The following is a 22219-nucleotide window of genomic DNA, read 5'->3' as shown; positions in this document are numbered from 1 at the left end:
ATTCTATGATTCCATTCTATGATCCTGAGCCTTTAAGATTATGAAAGGATTTGATGGGGTCGACATAGAGAAGATGTTCCCACTTTCAGGGGTGACAAAAACTAGGGGTAGTAAATCTCCGATAATCACTAATAAATCCAATAAAGTATTTAGGAGAAACCTCTTCATCCAGAATGTGGTTAGAATGTGGAACTTGCGAAAACACTGAGTAGTTACAGCGATTAGCTGGGATACATTTAAGACAAAGCTCGATAAACACATGAGGAGGAAAGGAATAGTACATGGTCATGGGGAAAGATGAAGAAAGTTGGGAGAGTCTCACATGGAGCATAAACCAGCTTGAATCAGTTGGGCCGAAAGGCCTGTTTCTGTCCTGTAAACTCTATAAGAAACCACTGGTTGGCCTATATACTAGATAAATGCACTCAGTCACTGGGATTTTTTTCACAAACAAAAACGAAAATCCCTGGAAAAACTCAGCAGGTCTGACATCCTCTGTGGAGAGAAAGACAGAGTTAACGTTTCGAGTCCATATTACTCTTCTTCAGAACTAAAGAGAAGTAAAAATGTGGTGAAATATATACTGTTTAAGGGGACAGGGGGCAGGACAGGTGAAGCTGGATAAAAGGTCAGCGATAGGTAGAGGCAAAGGAGAGATTGCAAAAGATGTCATAAACAAAAGGTCGAACGGGTGCTGATGGTGGTGATACTGGCTAAAGGATACTGGCTATTGTGATGCTAAGAGCAGAGAGCAGGATGATCAAGTGACAGATGACCCTAGTGGGGGTGGGGTGGGGGGAGGGAGGGGATGGTGTGAGAAAAAATATCGAAATAGGCTAAAAGGTGGGAATAAAACAATGAGTGGAAATACATTTAAAACATAATAAAATAGGTGGAAAATATATATATATAAAAATTAAAATATAAACATTTGAAAAAAGGGATCAAAAAGGGATGAGGATGGAGGAGAGAGTTCATGTTCTGAAGTTGTTGAACTCAATATTCAGTCCGGAAGGCTGTAAAGTGCCTAATCGGAAGATGAGATGCTGTTCCTCCGGTTTGTGTTGAGCTTCACTGGAACAATGCAGCAAGCCAAGGACGGACATGTGGGCATGAGAGCAGGGTGGTGTGTTGAAATGGCAAGCGACAGGGAGGTCTGGGTCATGCTTGCGGACAGACCAAAGGTGTTCCGCAAAGCGGTCACCCAGTCTGCGTTTGGTCTCTCCAATGTGGAGGAAACTGCATTGGGAGCAGCGAATGCAGTAGACTAAATTGAGGCAAGTGCAAGTGAAATGTTGCTTCACTTGAAAGGAGTGTTTGCTCCTTGAACGGTGAGGTGGGGGGGAAGTAAATGGGCAGATGTTGCGCCTTCTGCAATTGCATGGGAAGGTGCTGTGGGAGGGGGTTGAGGTGTAGGGGGTGATAGAGGGGTGGACGAGGGTGTCCTGGAGGGAACGGTCCCTATGGAATGCCGACAGGTGGGGTGAAGGGAAGATGTGTTTAGCCAGTATCACCACCATCAACACCACTTCGACCTTTTGTTTATGACATCTTTTGCAATCTTTCGTTTGCCTCCACCTCTCACTCCAGCTTCACCAACCCACCTGCCTTGAACAGTATATATTTCACCATATTTTTACTTCTCTTTAGTTCTGAAGAAGAGTCATATGGACTCGAAACGTTAACTCTATCTTTCTCTCCACAGATGCTGTCAGACCTGCTGAGTTTTCGCAGCAATTTTTGTTTTTGTTTCAGATTTCCAGCGTCCACAGTATTTTGCTTTTATCTTCCTGAGATTTTTGTTTTGGAAGTGGTAAAGATTCATCCCTGGACATTTGCTCACCACCTGTTTGCCTTCAGGGCCTGAGTTCAAACCCAGCCCAGACTGATGCAATGAAGGTCTCCTCTACCTGCTAGCTGCAATGGAACCCATTTGACAAGTTTCAATCAAGTTTCTCGAAGGACATCAATCCACAACGGAATCTGCAATTTGATACCAATTAGCGCCAAAGCGGGTGTTTGATGGAGAGAGTCTGTGTGCCAACTGGTTGGAAAGATTAGAGTTTTATTGCGCGGGCTCCTTACTGCAGTATTCTCATCCCATAAGTAATATCTTCCTCGACTATTTTTAATTATGTTTTGACAGCATTTGTTGATGAATGTGCCAGGAGCTCTCCAGTAGATTATTATTGGTACAGGGAAACCTTAAACATTTCACGCAATATCAGTGATTCAGGTACTATCCAGTGGTGGCTGTTACTCTGTCTTATATCTGCTTGGGCTGTGCTGTATGTATGCACAATCAGAGGCATTGAAACAACTGGCAAGGTACTGTTCGTTCATTCATTCATTCTACCTGTTTGTACAATTCTAGGATTTTCATTGTGCAATGAAAGAGCTGACAGTGCAATCAGCCTTAACCTTTTTTCTCATGCTCAAAATTATCCTTGAGGAATGTTTAACAGGGCATCATTGCACCTGCAAAATGTTTAGTGCCATTTCATTTTAGCCACACATAGTGAAACATTTTTGTTCTACATAGGATTGCATATGATTTACTGCATTGAGCCAGCCCATGAAGCCCAACCAGCTCATGACGGTGTTTATGCTTCACTCGAGCTTCCTCCCATCTTTCCCCATCTGAATCTACCATCATAATCCTGTATTCCCTTCTCCCTCATATGCTTGTCTTCTTTCCCCTTAAGGCATCTATACTATTCGCTTCAACCACATGTGGTAGCAAGTTTCACATTCTCATCACTCTTTGGTGAGGAAGTTTCTTCTGCATTTGTATTGGATTTCTTGGTGACTATCTTATATTGACGTTATGTTCTTCCCCACATTAGGAAACATTCTCTCTGTATCCACCCTATCAAAATCTTCCATCATTTTAATGAATTCTAATAGGTCGCCCCTCAGCCTGCTTTTTTCAAGAGAAAAGAGGCCCTACCTGTCAATCCTTTCCTGATTTGTATACCCATGCATTTCTGGTATCAACCTTGCAAACCTTCTCTACATCCTCTCCAGTGACTCAACATCCTTTTCATAATATGGCAACCAGAACTTCACGCGGTACCCGAAGTGTGATCTAGCCAAGGTTCGATGCAAATTTAGCATAACTTGCCTGTTCTTCAATTCTATTACGATGCATCATTGAAAAATACAAATGCCATTGTATTTTCCTGCCTACAATAGCCATCAGAAGATTTGCTTGGGTTGTCCTCCCTCAGCAACATCAAGTATCTTGTTTTAAAAGGGAGAAATACAATTTTTTTCCTCCCCTTTACTCCTAAAGGTGTTAACTCCTTGCTGTGTCACAGTTCCACTAACGCTGGTCATTGTTGTGATCACATCCAAGTATTTGTGTGTGAATCTTAATGATCTCATCATAATGTGAACGCAGAAGGTTCTTTTTATTCTTTCGTGGGCATCACTGGCTGGGCCAGCATTTATTACCCATCCCTAATTGCCCCGAGAAAGTGGTGGGGAGCTGCCTTCTTGAACCACTGCAGTCCATGTGGTGTAGGTGCACCCACAGGATAGTAGATACCACAGTTAAGCCCAGCCTTATCCCCATTGGCAGACAACTGTTAACTTTCACTGTTGCATGTTATTGTACCCTACACCATGTTAAAAGTGACGGCAGCTGGTTTGACTTATAATATTCAGGATAATCATGATAATTACCTGTGAAGAAAGAAATGCATTAAAATAACTTTATGATTGGATATCTAACAGGCTTCACTGATGGCATTTTGAGTCTGTAGAGTGAACAGCTGATTCCATAGACCAGGAAAGCCATATTTGGTGGCAAGTGTGTCAGGGAGCTGCAGCTGGGAGGGAAAATATCATCCACATTTTTAAATAGTCACTTTAATTGGTATCTGAACATCCGAAAATGATGGATAGGAAAAGACCATCTGATCCATCGAGTTGTGATAAGTGCTCACTGATGCACCATTATAAGACATCCCTGGGTCACAAGCAGCCACTTAATTGCCAAGGATAGGTAGCAGAGGAAAAGCCTGTGGCCAATTAGCGCTGATGAAAAGGAACTGAAAAATCTATCTCCAGGCCCTTGAGTTGATTGGAAACTTTTCACATTGTCATGTGAATGATGAATCCATTTGCATCGAATTCCCATTTGCTGCTTTGATCGAAATGATAATACACTTAAAATTAACACTAAAATAGTGCAGGCAATAATTGATATGAACAACGGGTAATTTCAAACTCTCATGTTTATATTCAGTAGTAGAAACACAACGTTAATGCAAGTAGCTAAAGTTTAAGTGGAATGTGTAAATTTGTGGACATCTTTGGCTGGAATGATACAATACATTTAATCTTTTTATTTCTTTCCCTTCAGGCTGTGTATGTTACCTCCACTCTTCCTTATGTTGTTCTTACTATCTTCCTGATTCGAGGGTTGACATTAAAAGGATCTGTTGATGGAATAATATTTCTCTTTACACCAGATGTAAGTATAGGTTTTTCATTTCTTTTCCCGTTTCTGCAACTTTTATCATGCTTTCCCTCATTGAAAGGAAAGACAGGACGTACTTTTAACCTGGGAGAATGGTGGGTTGGGACTCGGGTAGGACGTTAAAATTTGTAAAAACTTAAACCTGGCACCAATCTGCCTCCAAGATGCCCACTTTTGGTTTTAATGGAGGCTGGGCCAGGCAGTGGTTGGCGTGTGGAGTGCACAACCTCAGGAGGTGGGTTGGCTATTGAAATATTATAATGAGGCTGGGTGCCTCATATTTCAACTTCCTTCCAGGTTTAACACTGGGTGACTAGGTTTAACCCTGGCTTTGGGAAAGCTAAGTGTTTTTACAGCATTGCTTGTGGGCAAAAAGGATCAGGAATGTGTTTTGTCAGCCTGCCAAACTTGCCTGCCTTTCTACTTGCCATTGGATCCCTAACTTCCCCCTCTCAAATCCTGCCCTCCCCCCATCTCTGACCCACCCCCCCCACCCCCCCACCACCACCCCCCGCCCCCCACACCCCCATCGTGATTGGATGCTCCCCCTTTCAGAATTTGAGATCAGACACCATATACAATGCAAAGAATCCCCCCCACAATCGAAACCCCTGGGAATCGGGATCGAGAGTGGACCTCCCCACATTAATGACCACGTCCACGCCCCACAATCAGACCTGCCTCCCAACCCCAGCAATCAGATGCCCCCACCACCCCTGGATTGGAGCCCCCTCATCCACAAGATTCGTCTGTCCCACCACTGGAATTGTCAGTCCCCTCCTAAGATTGGTGGATTGGGAGCCAATGGAAGTCAGCTACAGGGATGACAGATGAAGCGGCCATGATTTGAGTTAGGACATGGGCAACACAGGTATAATGGGCTGAATGGCCTAATCAACACTTTGTACAAGTTTGTCATCATACTCCTTTAATCTTGTGCACTATGCCCCAATTTACAAATTCTAGAATACTGGAGGTCTTCTTTCATTTTGTTTTCATTCATTCTCTCATTTATTGCCCACACCTAGTTTCCCTGATTGCTTTGCTTGACCAGTTCAGGGGACAGTTAAAGAATAATGTCTGGGACCAGAGTTACATACAGGCTAGATCTGGTGAGGAGAGCAGGTTTGCTTCCCTAAAGGACATTAGTGAGCTCGATGGTTGTTTTTAGAACAATCCAATAGTTATATTTTTTACTGTTACATGTATTTCATTTCCAGGTTCATTCTTCACTGAATTCAAATTTTCAAACTGCCATGGTGGGATTGAACTCTGTGTTATTATTAGTCCAGTAACATAACCATTGCACTACTGTACCATGCACTCACACTTACAAGGAATACCATATATACTCGGGTAAAAGTCGAATTTTTTAGACCAATTTTTTAGGTAGAGTTAAGGGCTCGATTTTTACATAGGTAATGTTTTTGAGGGACTTACTTTCAATTAAAACACATCACCCACCCAGCACGACATGGTTCTGGAAAGAATCAACAAGGTAAAGGGGGAAACAACACCCATACCAGACATTTACCGTTGTCACCCCCACTCCCCCGTCTCTCTTTCGCTTGCTGTTTTTATTAAAAAGCTGCCCTCATGCCCTGGGAAGAGTAATCGGTGATATCGGCTAGACCTGTGGTTTCAACGCTGTTCATTTGTTGTGATGGGGGGTGGTGGTTGCAGTGGGGGGGGGGGGGGGGGGGGGGGGGGGTGGGGGGGTGGGGGGGGGGGCTGAATGGCCTCCCCAGTTCGTATGTTCTTAAAGTCCCTTTCATTGCTTGCCAGTATCACCGGGGCAGTCAATACCGCCAAGGACCCCCTCTGTGGGCCATAGAGTGCACGAAAAGGAGGGCCTTCTCCCACCAAGCCCACAGGGAGTCTGCCAAGGTTCCCCAGGCTGTCTCCCCATGTGATGAAGGGCCCACCATCAGCTGGTAAAATGCCACTGGAGTTGGGAAGAGGTGCTTAATTGGTCACGTAAGTGTCTCAATTGGCCTCTGGCATGAGGGCTCCCCTCCATCTTCCCTGCCATGGCATAGTAGTGAGTAAGCAGTGGGCATACCAATCCCCTCTCCTTCCCTCATCATATTACAGGCCCCCCCATAATCCCCTGGAGGGCTGGTGTAATCCAGCACACTATGTAGAAAGAAACATAAAGATCATTTTGCACATTTAATTGATGATAAGTTTGGTCAATGCTACTCAATGTGTTTAGAATCTTCTTTTCCATCTTGTGTTCCATTTAATTCATTCTTGGGAAGAGGATATCACTGGTAAGACCAGCATTTATTGCCTCATCTCAGTTGCCCTTGAGCAGGTTGATAATGGACTGCCTTCTTGAACTTCTTTAGTGTCCTCAGAAAATTTTCAAAGCGCACTCCTAACATCCAAGAATGGTCTTCAAAAATGTGTTTTATAATAAATGGAATTCTGCTAAATTCTACACAGCCATTTTGGCTGTTACCTAGCCAAACGCCATTATTGTCGAAAGTAATATGTTTCTATTCCTATGATTTCCAGGTGAAAGAGTTGTCAAATCCGACCACCTGGTTAGATGCTGGAGCACAAGTGTTTTACTCCTTTTCCTTGGCTTTTGGGGGTCTCATATCCTTCTCCAGTTATAACTCTGTTCAGTAAGTAGCATCAGATCTGAACTCCCATGTGCTCATAAAGTAGAAACAACCCAACCATTCATAAATAATCAAACACTGGCTGCTTCTCTCTACTCCACAGCAACAATTGTGAGCGAGACGCTGTGATAATCTCTGTCATCAATGGCTTCACATCAGTGTACGCAGCCACAGTAATATATTCCATTATTGGTTTCCGAGCAACAGAGCAACTTGATACATGTTTTGATAAGTAAGTAAGTTATCCGGGAATAGTATTCAATATCAATATTAATTGTTTGTACTTTGCCGCATCACATTGCTTGATTCAAGTTATTGGGAAATTCAAATAGTTTAGCTCAAGAGTCTTCAAATCAGCGGACAGTGGGCTGAATTTTATTGCTGTGGTGGGGGTCCCGATGACAGGCTGGAAAGCCATAGGCCGTTCCCTGCCTTAGCCATTTGCAGGACACCCAGGTGCATTTTACAGAGGTCAGGCAACTAGTTGGTTCCTATTGGAGCTGCTGTGCATTAAAAGGATGAGCGCCCACCCCCAGGAATCAATCAGAGGGCCAGCAGCTCGGAAGTCGCAGCCACTGGGAGCTGGGGGTCGAGGGTGGCAAGGAAGGACACCACTCCCTCCCAACCAGGTAAGTGCGGTCTGGGGACACTGGGGCCCAGTCAGGCAAGGAGTGCTAGCGACGGCAGGGGAGATGTCACCGGGGCCATCAATACTGCCTAGGACCCCATCTGTGGGCCACAGAGTGCACGAAAAGGAGGGCCCTCTCCCACCAAGCCCACAGGGAGTCTGCCAGTGTTCCCCAGGCTGTCTCCCCGTGTGATGAAGGGCCCAACATCAGCTGCTAAAATGCCATTGGAGATGGGAAGAGGTGCTTAATTGGTCACGTAAGTGTCTCAATTGGCTCTCTGGCAGGAGGGTTCCCCTCCATCTTCCCCGCCATGGCATGGTAGTGGGTAAGCAGTGGGCATACCAACCCCCTCTCCTTCCCTCATCATATTACAGGCCCTCCCATAATCTCCTAGAGGGCTGGTGTAATCCAGCACACTATGTAGAAAGAAACATAAAGATCATTTTGCACATTTAATTGATGATAGGTTTGGTCAATGCTACTCAATGTGTTTAGAATCTTCTTCTCCATCTTGTGTTCCATTTAATTCATTCTTGGGATGTGGGTATCACTGGTAAGACCAACATTTATTGCCTCATCTCAGTTGCCCTTGAGCAGGTTGATGATGGACTGCTTTCTTGAACCTCTGCAGTCCGTGTGGTGAAGGTGCTCCCACAGCACTGTTCAATAGAGTGTTCCAAGGTTTTGACCCAGCTATCATGAAGGAGCAGCAGGTCCAAAAGTCAGAACATTGTGTAACTTGGAAGGGAACTTGGAGGTGGTGTTCCCAAGCACCTGCTCCCCTTTCCTTCTAGTAAGTGGAGGCTGGGGGCTGGAAGATGCTATCAAAAAATCCTCAGGGAAATCTGTCAGTGCATCCTATACATTGGTCACATTCTAGCCACTGTGGTGGAGGGAGTGGATGTTTAAGGTGGTGGATGTGCTTCCGATCACTAGGCTGCTTTGTCTAGATGGTATCGAGGTTCTTGAGTGTTGTTGCAGTTGCACTCAACCTAGTGGAGAGTATCCTATCGCTCTCCTGATACCTTGTAGCTGGTGGTGAGGCTTCAGGAAGTCAAGAGGTGAGCTACTCACTGCAGAATCTCCAGCCTTCAAACTGCTCGATTTATTTATGTAACTTGTCCAGTTGAGTTTCTGATTAATGGCAACCTCCAAGATGGTAATGCCCTTGAATCTGAAGGAGAAGTGATTAGCTGATATCTGGTTGGAGATAGCTATTGTGTGAATGTTACTTGCCATTTATTAGTCCAAGCCTGAATGTTGTTCAGTTTTGCTGCATTCATGCCATGAACTATTTAATTATCTGAAGAGTTGTGAATGGGACTGAATATTTCCATCATCAGCGGACATTCCCATGTCTGACCTTGTGGTGAAGGGAAAGTCATTGATGAAACAGCTGGATACAGATGGTTCTAGGAATGTTGCCCTAAGGAACTCCTGCAGTGATATCCTGGGGCGGAGATGATTGGTTTCCAACAACTACTATCATCATCCTTTGTGCTAGGTATAACAAGCCAGTGGAGAAGTTTCTCCCTGATTTCTGTTGACTCACTTGTATTAGGGTTCCTTGGTGCCACACTCAGTCAAATGCTTCCTTGGCATCAAGGGCAGTCATACTCACATCACCTCGGATCTTTAGGAATTAGTGGGCAGTAGTATGTATTAGATGATATTCTATAATGGAAAATGTTCTAAGATAATCATAGTTGTGGTAGACTCCTCGTTGATCAAGTACGTTCAAGCTGTAAGTGATTTCAAAGATCACACTCTTTCCAGCTAAATCTACTCTAAGGAATTCGGGCTATCATGAGGAATGGTGTTTGTTGCTGAGCCCCACTCTCTTGGCTGATTGTGCACAATCCCAGGGGCAAAGAGGATCCAAGAAGTCTGGGTAGCTTGGCAGCTGCAGTGGAAGACCAGTAGAGGGTGTATCCCTGCCTTTGCCCTTTGCCAAAGACCACTGAGGGTTGCTAATTTTTTGTAAACTCATTTACTGGCCTCGCCAGTTAGGCCAGCATTTATTGCCCATCCCTAGTTGCCCTTGAGAAGGTGGTGGTGAGCTGCCTTCTTGAACTGCTGCAGTCCATGTGATGTAGGTACACCCACAGTGCTGTTAGGAAGGGAGTTCCAGGATTTTGATCCAGCAACAGTGAAGGAACGGTGATATATTTCCAAGTGAGGATGGTGAGTGACTTGGAGGGGAAATTCCAGGTGGTGGTGTTCCCAAGTATCTCTGGCCCTTGTCCTTCTAGATGCTAATAGTCATGGGTTTGGAAGGCGCTGTGTAAGGAGCTTTGGTGAGCTTCTGCAGTACATCTTGTAGGTGGTACACACTGCTGCCACAGTGCATTGGTGGTGGAGGGAGTGAATGTTTGTGGATGGGGTGTCAATCAAGCGGGCTGCTTTGTCGTAGATAATGTCGAGCTTCTTGAGTGGTTTTGCAGCTGCACTCATCCAGGCGAGTGGAGAATATTCCATCACACTCCTGACTTGTGCCTTATATATGGTGGACAGGCTTTGGGGAGTCAGAAGGGGAGTTATTCGCCACAGGATTCCTAGCCTCTGACTTGCTCTTGTAGCCACAGTATTGATATGGCTATTCCAGCTCAGTTTCTGGTCAATTGTAACCCCAAGGATGTTGATTTTGGGGGATTCAGTGATGGTAATGTAACTGAATGTCAAGGGAGCAATGGTTAGATTCTCTCTTGGTAGAGATGGTCATTGCTGAACACTTGTGTGGCGCGAATGTTACTTGCCACTTGTCAGCCCAAGCTTGGATATTGTCCAGGTCTTGCTGCATTTGGACATGGACTGCTTCAGTATCTGAGGAATCACAAATGGTGCTGAACATTGTTCAATCATCAGCGAACATCCCCACTTCTGACCTTATAATGGAAGGAAGGTCATTGATGAAGCAGCTGAAGATGGTTGGGCCAAGGACACTACCCTGAAGAACTCCTGCAGCAATGCTCTGGAACTGAGATGATTGACGTCCAACAACCACAACCCTCTAATGAGGTATGACACCAACTAGTGGCGAGTTTCCCCCCTGATTCCCATTGACTGCAGTTTTGCTAGGGCTCCTTGATGCCACATGTGGTCAAATGCTGCCTTGATGTCAAGGTCAGTCACTCTCACCTCACCTGGGGAGTTCAACTCTTTTGTCCATGTTTGAACCAAGGCTGTAATGAGCTCAGGAGCTGAGTAATCCTGACAGAACCCAAACTGACTATCAGTGAGCAGGTTATTGCTAAGCAAGTGCCACTTGATAGCACTGATGATGACATCTTCCATCATTTTACTGATGATGGAGAGTAGACTGATGGGCGGTAATTGGCCATGTTGGATTAGTCCTGCTTCTTTTTGTACAGGACATACCTGGGAAATTTTCCACATTGCCGGGTAGATGCCAGTGTTGTCGCTGTACCAGAACAAATAGGGGTGCAGCAAATTCTGGAGCACAAGTCTTCGGCACTATTGCCGGAATGTTGTCAGGTCCCATAGCCTTTGCAGTATCCGTTGCCTTCAGCTTTATCTGATAGCATGTGGAGTGAATCGAATTGGGTGAGACCTGGCATCTGTGATGCTGGGAACCTTGGGAGGAGGCCGAATTGGATCATCCTCTCAGCATTCCTAGTTGACGATCTTTGCAAGTACTTAAGCCTTAACTTTTTGCGTGTCATATGTCATGTGTTATGCCCTGACCTCACTATGGGTCAAGCCCAGGAGGTAGACCCCAAGAATTAGCCCAGCTAGAATGGGGATTAAATGCATGCGGTTAGCGCTATTCTGCACCACACTCTTAGCCAGCTGAGCTAACTGCCCCTTGGTGGATGATATTCAATAGTGGATAGTATTCTGTTGGGGAAGGCATTCTATAGGGGATGAAGATGTAGAGAGGACAGTATTCTATAATGGATAGTATTCTCTCGTGGGTGATATACGATAATGGTCGTTGTTCCATAGTGGATGGTATTCTATTGGGGAAGGTATTCTGTAGGGGATAGTATTCTATAGTGGAAGATAATCTATAGTGCATGGTATTGTATAGTGGATGGTATTCTATAGATGGTGTTCTATAGTGAATGATATATACAGAGGGAGCAAAAAGACGAGTGAGGCAATTTGAAAATGCTGTCTGTGACAAAAGTATCAAGTAACGTTGATTAAAGTCTGATTCATTTATGTGTTTTTTGTTTCCTTACAGCAATATCTTGAGCTTGATGAATGCTTTTGATCTGCCAGAAACCAATTTGACCAGAGAAAACTATGATGAAATGGTTCAATATTTTAACGCCACCTCCCCTGAAATTGTATCTAAGCTGGATTTGAAGATCTGTGAGCTGCAATCCCTGCTCAGTCAGGTAAGTACCTTTAGCTCAGACTGTGTTTATTCAAAGTGCCCTGGCAGTGATTCCTTGAAATGCTGTCAGATTCTTCTAACCTGTTTTAAGCTGCTTTTTGGGAGGCAGATGAAAAAGGTCAAAACTAATGATCATGTACTTTCTATCATTCAATATTGCGGTTTTTTTCCATCAATTCATTCTCATTAAGTAATATCCCAATATAAATGCTGAAGTACTCAAATACGCCTGTTTTATGTAACATTACTTTAGGCTCCTTGGTCTTTTCGACATTGTACCTTAAAAACCAAGAATGCAAAGACTTATTTATTTCATCCCTCTCCTCTTCCTAAACGCAAACTATGAAAAGAAGTGATGTGTATACAGGTACATGGCCATATATATGTATAAGTATACATGGAATATTGGCCAAGCCCCCTCAACCCCCCACTAATGACCCAGCATTTTTATCCTAAAAGGTTCAGCTCCTGGAAGGACATTCTAAGATCAATGTGATCTGCTCAATAGCATCACTAAACCCTCATCATTTAGTCAATTTCTAAACGAGGCAAATGTAGTTCCCAATGGTATTGGTAGTTTTTCTGTACTCCTTCAGTGTTTCTAAATTGAGCTCCATTATTGCTGCGAAAAGAGACATCGAAGCTTGTCATCTTGCACTCATCAGGACACTTGCAAGAATACCAACATAAGAAGAAAACAACAATTTAAACCGTATGTGAAGCCAATCAATCAGCACTCTCTTCACAGTATAAATTGCTGTTTTCCCTTTATATTGGTAATTTTGCGAGTGCCCTGATGAGTGCAAGATGAAAAGCTTCGACATATCTCTTTTCTTAGAAATACTCAAGTTCTGTGCTACCAAACGGCTATTTGAGCTCCATTAACTCTGCAATCTCCTACAGAAACTGATGGTGGCTGGTGTGCATTCTCAAGATGTATATTAGCACTCTCCACAATGGAGATGCGTCTATTCATGCTACTAGTTGATGTATGACCAGGGGCATTGTGGCTTAGTCTGACTCTTTAGCCAACTGACCGGTGTGCAATTGACTACCAAGCACCTGTCCCTGGACTTTTTCAACTAACTCTAATCTCCTTTAATACAGGGTGTCGAAGGCACAGGATTGGCGTTCATTGTCTTCACTGAAGCTATTACAAAAATGCCTGTCTCTCCATTATGGTCCATCTTGTTCTTCATCATGTTATTCTGTCTTGGTCTTTCTTCAATGTTTGGAAATATAGAAGGCGTGCTGGTACCGCTAGAAGATATGAAACTCCTCCCAAAGAAGTGGCCCAAGGAACTTATTACCGGTAAACATAAGCCCTCCATTTACTTATCTATTGTTAGAGCTGTTAGGACCATTAAACAGCTACTATTATCTCTTCTTGAGTCACATTGATCAAGCAATCTTACTACTTAACTAATTCTTGAAAAGCAAAAATTCAGTTCCTACATCATAGAAATCAAAACAATGTTCGCTATATTAAACACGTTCCTTATTGTGTCCAACCATTGATGCCTAACGCCAGGAATTTGCTTGGAGCTGCTCCTGCTCCAATGCATTAAGTGCTGGAAAACTGGTACTAGCCTCATTTAGGTGGCTAACCACCACACATCTGGCAAAATTAGGATGCACCCTGACGAAATTCATGGCTTGAGTTTGCATGCAGGCATAAAGATAGTTCCCTTTGCTGCTATTTGACTACTTGAGCAGATATGATCTCACTTACACTGCATTCCCCTACTATGCCCTGACTGCCAGCTGTTCAGATCCCCCGATACTTGGCCTTGCCGGTCTTATTTTATACGGAATGGAAATGCAGCAAAGAGGATGAGGTTTAAGTGCATATTAAAGGAATCACCTTGCAAAAGAACCCCATTTTGCAGTGTCAGGGAAGTTGCAAAAGGCAATTTTTTTTTTTGTTTAGAAAGAGCAGGCATTATTTCTTCACCCAAAGCACCTCAAAACTTGTGTGGAAGTGAGTGATTGAAATTCCTTCTACAATTAGGGAGAATAGGCAGCGCAAGATTAAACACTGACCTATCAACCTGGGATCTGGCATCTGACTGCTATCTCTCTATCTGCTGGTTGTAAGGGTCCCATGTGAAATCAAGTTGTTTCTATCAAGTTCCTCGTGTGCTTGAAGCCAAAAAACAAATTTCTCCCTAAATGGCAATCTCACTCAGAAAGGCAACTTGCAGGCAATCGGTTACACATTAGTAGCAGGTTTACAGGTGAGGTACATTGTAGGAACACAGTGCAGGGAGCAATAAAAACAGAAAGTGTTGGAAAAACTCAGCAGGTCTGGCAGCATCTGTAGAGAAACAGAGTTAATGTTTCGAGTCCAATATGACTCTTCTTCAGGACTCTGCATCTGGCTGTGCTACACCTGACCTGCATTCTTATATTGAAACAGATTGATAAATTAGAAGGAAAGAAATCATCTTTCTTTAGTAACCAAACATTTTCATACAAAAGCAACATTGTCCTAGACCCAACCATCTTCAGCTGCTTCATCAGTAACCTTCCTTCCATCATAAGGTCGCAGTGGGGATGTTCACTGATGATTGCACAATGTTCAGCACCATTTGTGACTCCTCAGATACTGAAGCTGTCCATGTCCAAATGCAGCAAGACCTGGACAATGTTCAAGTTTGGGCTGACAAGTGGCAAGTAACATTCGCTCTGCACAAGTGCCAGGCAATGACCACCTCCAAAAAGAGAGAATCTAACCATCGTGTCTTGACATTTAGTGGCATTACCATTGCTGAATTCCCCACTATCAACATCCTTAGGGTTACCATTGACCTGAAACTGAGCTGGAATAGCCATATAAATACTGTGGCTACAAGAGCAGGTCAGAGGCTAGGAATCCCGTGGCGAGTAACTCATCTCCTGACTCCTCAAAGCCTTTACACCATCTACAAGACACAAGTCAGGAGGGTAATGGAATACTCCCCACTTGCCTGAATGGGTGTAGCTTCTACAACACTCAAGAAGCTTGACACCATCCAGGACAAAGCAGCCTGCTTGATTGGCACCCTATCCACAAACATTCACTCCCTCCACCTCCGATGCACAGTGGCAGCAGTATGTACCATCTACAAGATGCACTGCAGGAACTCATCAAGGATCCTTAGACAGCACCTCCCAAACACATGACTACTACCACCTAGAAGGACAAGGGCAACAGCTAAATGGGAACACCACTATCTGGAAGTTCCCCTCCAAGTCACTCACCATCAATGACTTGGAAATATATTGTCGTTCCTTCACTGTCGCTGGGTCAAAATCCTAGAGCTCCCTTCCTAACAGCACTGTGGGTATACCTACCACCACATGGACTGCAGTGGCTCAAGAAGGCAGCTCACCTTATCAAGGGCATTTACAAATGGGGAATAAATACTGGTCCAGCCAGTGAAGCCCACATCCCATAAAAAGATAAAGAAAGGAGCAGAATGCCAACTCATTCGAAACACAGAAACATTAGAAACAGGATTAAGCCATTCATCCTCTCGATCCTGCTCCTCAATTTAATTAGATTTTGACTCATCTGCGTCTCAACTCATTTACTCACCTTGTTACATATGCCTTAAATATATTTATGTAAACTGTCAGACTCACATAAAAGCTGCAGTTGTTCCCAAGCATCCATAGTCTTTGGTGCAGAGAGGGAAGGATTTCCACTAGCCCTTCTGTAAAAGAATTCTTCCTGAGCTCCCTTCTGAATGGCCTTGTTTCAATTTTAAGATTATGGCTCTCTATTCTTAATCTCCTCACCAGAGGAAAATGTTTCTCTGGATTAATCCAATCAAATCCTTCTAACATCCCAATTAGATCACCCTTCAATCTTCTCTACCCAAGGGAATACAAGCCAAGTTTATCCAACCTGCCCTCCCGATTTAACCCTCGAAGCCCCAGTATCATTCTAGTGAATATGAGCTGCCCCCACTCCAAGGCCAATCCAATATATCCTTCATGAGCAGCAGTATCCAGAACTGAATACCATAATCCAGATGTGGCATGTCCAGTGACATATCCAATGAGCATAACTTCCTCCTATTTGTATTCCAGCTTCCAGGAGGTAAAAGCTAATATTCCATTAGCCTTCTTGATAGCTTTTGGTACCTACTGTATTAGTTTCTTAATGATTTGTGTATTCAAATTCCAGAATCTCCTTTCTCCTCTACAATTCCCAATTTCTCACCATTTAGAAAATACTCAAATGTATATTTCTTGGATCCGAAGTGGATGACTTCACTCTTGCCCACATTGATGTCCAATTGGCACTACTGTCCCTTCTAACTTAGAGATATCCCCTGGATACACAACTCTCCATTCCTTCATCCAAGTCATTAATAAATGTGGTGAAAAGTTGAGGAGCTAGTAGGCATGTGGGGAACCAACCAGATTTATTTTACAGGATCACAATGTCTATCTTTGTTCATTATCACAGTAGCCACATTCTAACCTATTATGGCTTTGTTATAATGGGGTACTATTTATAAAATGTACCAAACCTGTCAACTTCTACCCCTCAAAAAGATTAGAATTTCTAAGCATCAACATTTATTTATTTTGACTGACACATAGCTAAAAGTGTGAGCAGCCCCCACTTCAGAGGCCCAACACAATACAAGGCTATTGGCTAGTGCTGGAAACTGGGATTAGAATAGTTAGGTTATTGTTTGACTGGCACAGACTCGATGGGCCAAAGGGCCTTTTTCTGTGCTGTAGACCTCTATGACTCTATGATGATTCTGTAACTCGGTGAGATCCATGTCTGTGCTAAGGCTCAAACAGCCCCAGATGTTGTTAGATTAATAACTGTGATTGGAGAACTCTCCAATTGTAAAAAGAACTGTAATGGCTTAATGGACCGGACAGGTTTCAGCAAGAAACAAATAAACTTTATTACAGTGAGCTTTTCCAGATGCTACATGCTCGATCAAGACCGTTATCAGGAAGCCCCTCCCCCCAGATTACCCTGCTTAGGGCTGATTGGTCGGAGCCTCCAAGAACATCACACGACCCCTGATAGACAGCAGGAGAGGCCATACCTTTAGTTTTAACACAAGAACCCAACACTAAAACTATTCAGACTATTCAAAACCCAAATTTTAAAACCCAGGCTGGAGAAAAAGCTCAGCCACTTCCATTAAATGAGACGGAGCAGTTTCTTTTTGTATCTAATTGTCCCATCTGTAAACATTCAGTCTGTTTTTTTCCAAAAGGACAAAAATCAGACTGGAGTGCTTTGTCAAGCTTCTTGGAGCTTAAATAGGGTTAATTGTCATGCGTGATTCAGTGTTGGATTAAAAACTAACTCACGCATAAAATCAGAGGGTTAAAACAAATGTGATTTCCTGAAGGCACAACACTTTCTGTGATTTTTAAATAAATGCACACAAATATTCATCCAAATGCGAGATCTTAAAGTCTGCTTATAATTGAGACATGCTATTGGGGTGCTTACTGCCATTAACAAGATGAGAAGCTGCTGTAGGGAAAGGCTGGAGTCTTTTCCCCTGTTTGCTTAAATTAATGAAAAATAACATGGGGAATCCGACTTAATTTTCACTGATACTTTTTCAGTAACATGACAGAGCAGAGGAAACCTACCTGTGTGTGTTCTGTTGGGTTTGATTTGTGTAGTGCTTTCTGCCAGGCAGTGGACGAGGAACCCTCACTAATCTCCCATTGGCCTTGGCATAAGGCTCCAGCCACTTGTGTGGCTGAGCCTCATTTGTATGAACATGGTGAACTGCCAACACAAAATGTATTCCCTTTAGGCAGCTGACCAATCTGACGGGTAAATCTGGCAGGACTGGCCTACAGCAATACCTTAAAGGGGTAGAGTGGAAGTGGCAAGAGTGAAACAGCTTAAAGTGGCTGGGAAAGATTTCTGTAGCACCATACAGCAGCAAGAAGATCAAATATTGGAAGCCTTAAGGCCCCAAAGACACAAAGTAAACAATTTGGCTCTCCTTGACTGCAGCTAAGGATGACTTTGACATCATCACTGAAGGTGGCTGCCTCCTGACTTTTAATGCATATGTTTGCTGAGTGGGAGATGGAATTGGTGGTATCTGTGTGGATAGAGATGAAAATGGCAGTGGGAGCATAATTACCGACCCTGGTTTTTATTTATTCATGAGCATGTTTAAGGTTTACCGACCCTCAGGATTGGCCTGAATTTTCCAGGAATTGAAGATCAATCGCCAGGAAATTGCAGTGAGCAATCCTGGAGAAAAATCATAGGGACATTAAAAAAGATGGTTTTTTAAAAAAGTTTCCTTTGAACATTTCTCTTTACCAGATATAAAAATATTGATGCTGACAGTCAAGCATCATCCAATTGGGTAACGAGCCTTTTTGCTTTCCAATTGGTGGAGGAAGGCAATATGTCACAAGGATGGACGTGTTGGCCGACTAATGGCTGGAGCATAGGGCCAAGGGATGTGATGAAACCTCCAGGAATACATTTAATCACAGTTGGCAACCCTAGTTTCCAGTGGGAATTCTGGCGGCCGGGACCGAAGTGTACATGCCAAAAACCAGAACAGGCAGACAATAAGCCATAAGCCAGCATTTTTGCTTTCCCGCATGCATTTGTTCCTGTTACCACACCATTTTTAGGGGTGGGACAGCAAGGAGATGAATGTCACTCTCATTGTGTTCACTCGACAAGTTCTGTTCTTCTCTCTTCCAGGCCTGGTTTGTCTGGTTTGCTTTTTTATAGCTTTCATATTTATCTTAAACTCTGGAAACTACTGGCTGGCCCTCTTTGATGCCTATGCCGGCTCCATCCCTCTGCTGATCATCGCTTTCTGTGAGATGGTGTCTGTTATATACATTTACGGCGCCGACAGGTAACAATATGATACTTTCAGCATTGAGTTTTGTTCATAATTCTACGTTTAAGGAGAATATGGTGCAGATATTTTTCTTTTGCTGAATGGTATTGCTTTCCTTTACCCATTCCCCGTCTACTGCTTCAGAAAGACCTGATTTATCATTCACCTTGTTTCTTTTATTTATGCATTATGTATTATTCAGTGATTCATAAATAATTCACTCTTACCAAATGATGAAGGTCAGTGAAGTCTTTTCCAGATTTAACAAGAGCCTTCAAATGATGTTCATTTTGACGATACATTTTAACGTTGCCAACTCTTGTTGGGTTTATTGTAGGAGCCCTCACCACATAACTTTGTACCTTCAATAGCCCCACACAGCCTTTTCTTCCTTTTCCCAATATTTCTAGAGCAAATATACACAAGTATTCAAAGAATATGTAAAAAGATCTTTTTTTATTTTTAATACCCCAGTGATTTTTCTCCCAGGTTCCTCAGTGCAGTGTCCAGGAGGTTCATCTTCAATTTCTGGAGACTTCAGGGCAACCCTGGAGAGTTGGCAAGCCTTAATACGCTATGGTACTATTGGGGTGTGTGATTGGGGAAGCTGAGGGCCACTCATGAAAGCAAAGCAATAAATTCCATCCCTGTATACCACTGTCTATCTTGCTAGTGTTTGAGGATCAGATATCATATTGCATTTTAAAAATATTTGCCAACTTTTGGAAATGTTTGTGCCCAAACTGTTTTATGCTATCACAAAGTATTAGCATTTGGGAAAGGAATTTAATATTGGTCAGATTTACTCAGAGACTGAGAATTTCACTGCGGTTGGGAGTCGCGGGAGTAATTGTCCGAGTCCGTAACTGTGGGGAGGAGCTTTGTCCACCGCCATTGCAAATTGGAAACACACTGCCCACGATTTCCCATCCATTAAAATCCATCAAGTTTCCCCAGTCCTTGCACAGAAAGTTACCTCACTGTGTAAGGTACTTAGCAACAAAATGCACCACACACACACACACACACACACACACACACATTGAGGCTAATTTTAACTCCTACTTCATGGGAAGGGTGCATGGGAAGGGTTAAAATTGGGCAGATGTTGTCACCAGCTTGATGTCGCACCATACCTGGCTTGCACCATTTTATCTTCACCAGCTTTCCAGGTGTCCAAGGCTCCCGCTGTACTGTCCTTTGGTTAAAACCACATTTCATCCACTCATGTCGATGCACTTGTCCTTCACGTTTGTTCTTCAATATTTACTTCCAGCCAATAAACCAACAATGAGCTCCCTTTCCCCTGCCTTTCACGAAGGCCTTGACTCTAAGCTGGAGTGTGGAGGAGGGGCTGTTGCTTAAGGGCTAATCCCAAATCTGTCCCAATTACTTCTTTTTCCGCTCATACATCTTTATCTCTGAAGTTGCCGCTCCTGCCCCAAGGATTTATAGCCTCCATCCTGTCCTCCTGTTTCTCTTCTACATGCTGCCTCTGGACAACATCATCCAAAGACATGATGTTGGGTTTCACAAGTACGCTGACAAGAGCCAGTTCTACCTCACTAGCAGCTGCTCCACTGCCATTTTGTTGCTGCTTGCACGCCGTACTGGATTTACTCCAAATTTCTCCAATTAAACATTGGGAAGACCAAAACCATTGCCTTCAGTTCCCAACACAAATTCTATTCCCTTGCCACCTCCAACCCCTCCCTAGCTACTCGCTTGGGTTGAACTAGTCTGTTTGACACCCTATTTGGGCTACCGGCACCACATTCTCTCCATCACCAAGACCGCCTCTGAAATATCTCTGGTTTCCACCATACCCGGTCTGTGCTGAAACCCTTCAGACTCCACTATTCCAATGTCCTCCTGACTGGCCTCCCATCTTGCAACCTCCATAAACTTGAGTTCATCCAAGCTCTGGTGCCTTATTCTAACCCATAACCAAGTTAAGGTCATTCATCCCACCCCCTAGCTCGGTGACTTACATTGGCTCCCAGTCCATCACCACCTCAAATTTAAAATCTCATCCTTGTTTTTAAATGGTCTTATTCCTCCCTATATTTTAACTATCATCAACCCTACAACTCTTCTGAGAACTCTGCAATCATCCAGCTCTGACCTCATGCACCCAACTCCTTTTTTTGCCCCATCATGGGTGGCCATGCCTTCTACAAAATAGGCCTTAATCCCTGGTGTTTTCTCTATAAGACTCTCCCTCTCTCCATTTTTCCCACTTCCTTTAAGACTATCCTTAAAGACTGCCCCATTGACTAAGCTTTTAGTCACCCTTCTCAATATAGCCTTCTTTAGCTTTGTGTTCATTTCTGTCTCTTTTCTCCTCTGAATCAGGCCATCACGTCTTACAATATGAAATGTGCTATGTAAATGTACTACTTTATCAACATTGCTTAATTCAAATCGCTGAATAATTTGAATTATTGAGCAAAATAACTTTGGATTAACAGGAGTAAGCTGTATTTTAAAATATATGAAATATATAGCATTGAGCCTGATGTGAACTGTTTTAGCTAATCTGGATTTCTTACTTGGCATACAGCCATCATGCTGAAATTTAAAACATTAATTTTTCTTTTAAAACAGGATAATACATTTGTATCTAGCACATTGTCCTACGACATAACCAACCTAAAGGTTAAAGGGCAATCAGACAGGCATAATGGACACTTGGGCCAGGTGTCAGAGGTCTGGTGCCCCTGTGAAAAAGTACACTCCTTTATTCCCTGGAGATCACAGAAGAAAAGGGACCAAAATTGGGAGTGAGTGGGGAATGCATCCAAAGTGTAATTATGCCTTTAAAATTACTCCCACTGATAAACTGCATGGTCTATGTAATAGTACATTTGAAACCCCATATTACCAAATGCTTTGCCTGGAAGTCATTCTGTGATAAAACAAGAAATTTCCACCTCACTTATAAGGTTCACTAGTTTACTTGTTATGTATCTCTTGCTAGATACTGATAAAGAGCCTCTTTATAATCTATATATCCACGCGTGTGAATTATTGTATCTATTCCTTCACAGATTCAACAATGACATCCAATGGATGATTGGTCACAAGCCGAATTTTTTCTGGCAAGCCACCTGGAGAGTCATTAGCCCCCTTATAATGCTGGTCATATTCCTGTTTTACTTTGTAATTAAAGTTAGAGAGGAGCTGACATACATCGTTTGGGATAAAACATACGTAAGTATTCTTTTATATTAATCAAGGCTGATTTTTCA

At 43.2% G+C, this 22219-nt stretch overlaps 1 protein-coding gene across 1 annotated transcript in view; it reads left to right on the top strand.

Annotated features, from left to right (window-relative positions):
* LOC121276191 (sodium-dependent neutral amino acid transporter B(0)AT1-like) overlaps positions 1 to 21635 on the top strand; it is a 50244-nt gene extending 28609 nt beyond the window's left edge. The window contains exons 4-11 of the mRNA XM_041184312.1: positions 2147 to 2328; positions 4370 to 4480; positions 7007 to 7119; positions 7220 to 7348; positions 11953 to 12109; positions 13216 to 13420; positions 18824 to 18983; positions 21576 to 21635. Of these exons, the coding sequence (XP_041040246.1) occupies positions 2147 to 2328; positions 4370 to 4480; positions 7007 to 7119; positions 7220 to 7348; positions 11953 to 12109; positions 13216 to 13420; positions 18824 to 18983; positions 21576 to 21615 (1097 nt within the window). The 3' untranslated portion in view covers positions 21616 to 21635. The remainder of the gene's footprint in view (positions 1 to 2146; positions 2329 to 4369; positions 4481 to 7006; positions 7120 to 7219; positions 7349 to 11952; positions 12110 to 13215; positions 13421 to 18823; positions 18984 to 21575) is intronic.
* Positions 21636 to 22219: the final 584 nt, after the last annotated feature.

Source organism: Carcharodon carcharias, chromosome 3 (assembly GCF_017639515.1).
Source record: "Carcharodon carcharias isolate sCarCar2 chromosome 3, sCarCar2.pri, whole genome shotgun sequence".
Taxonomy (NCBI): domain Eukaryota; kingdom Metazoa; phylum Chordata; class Chondrichthyes; order Lamniformes; family Lamnidae; genus Carcharodon; species Carcharodon carcharias.
The sequence above is the reverse complement of the archived record's forward strand: the minus strand, read 5'-3'. Positions and strand labels throughout refer to the sequence as shown.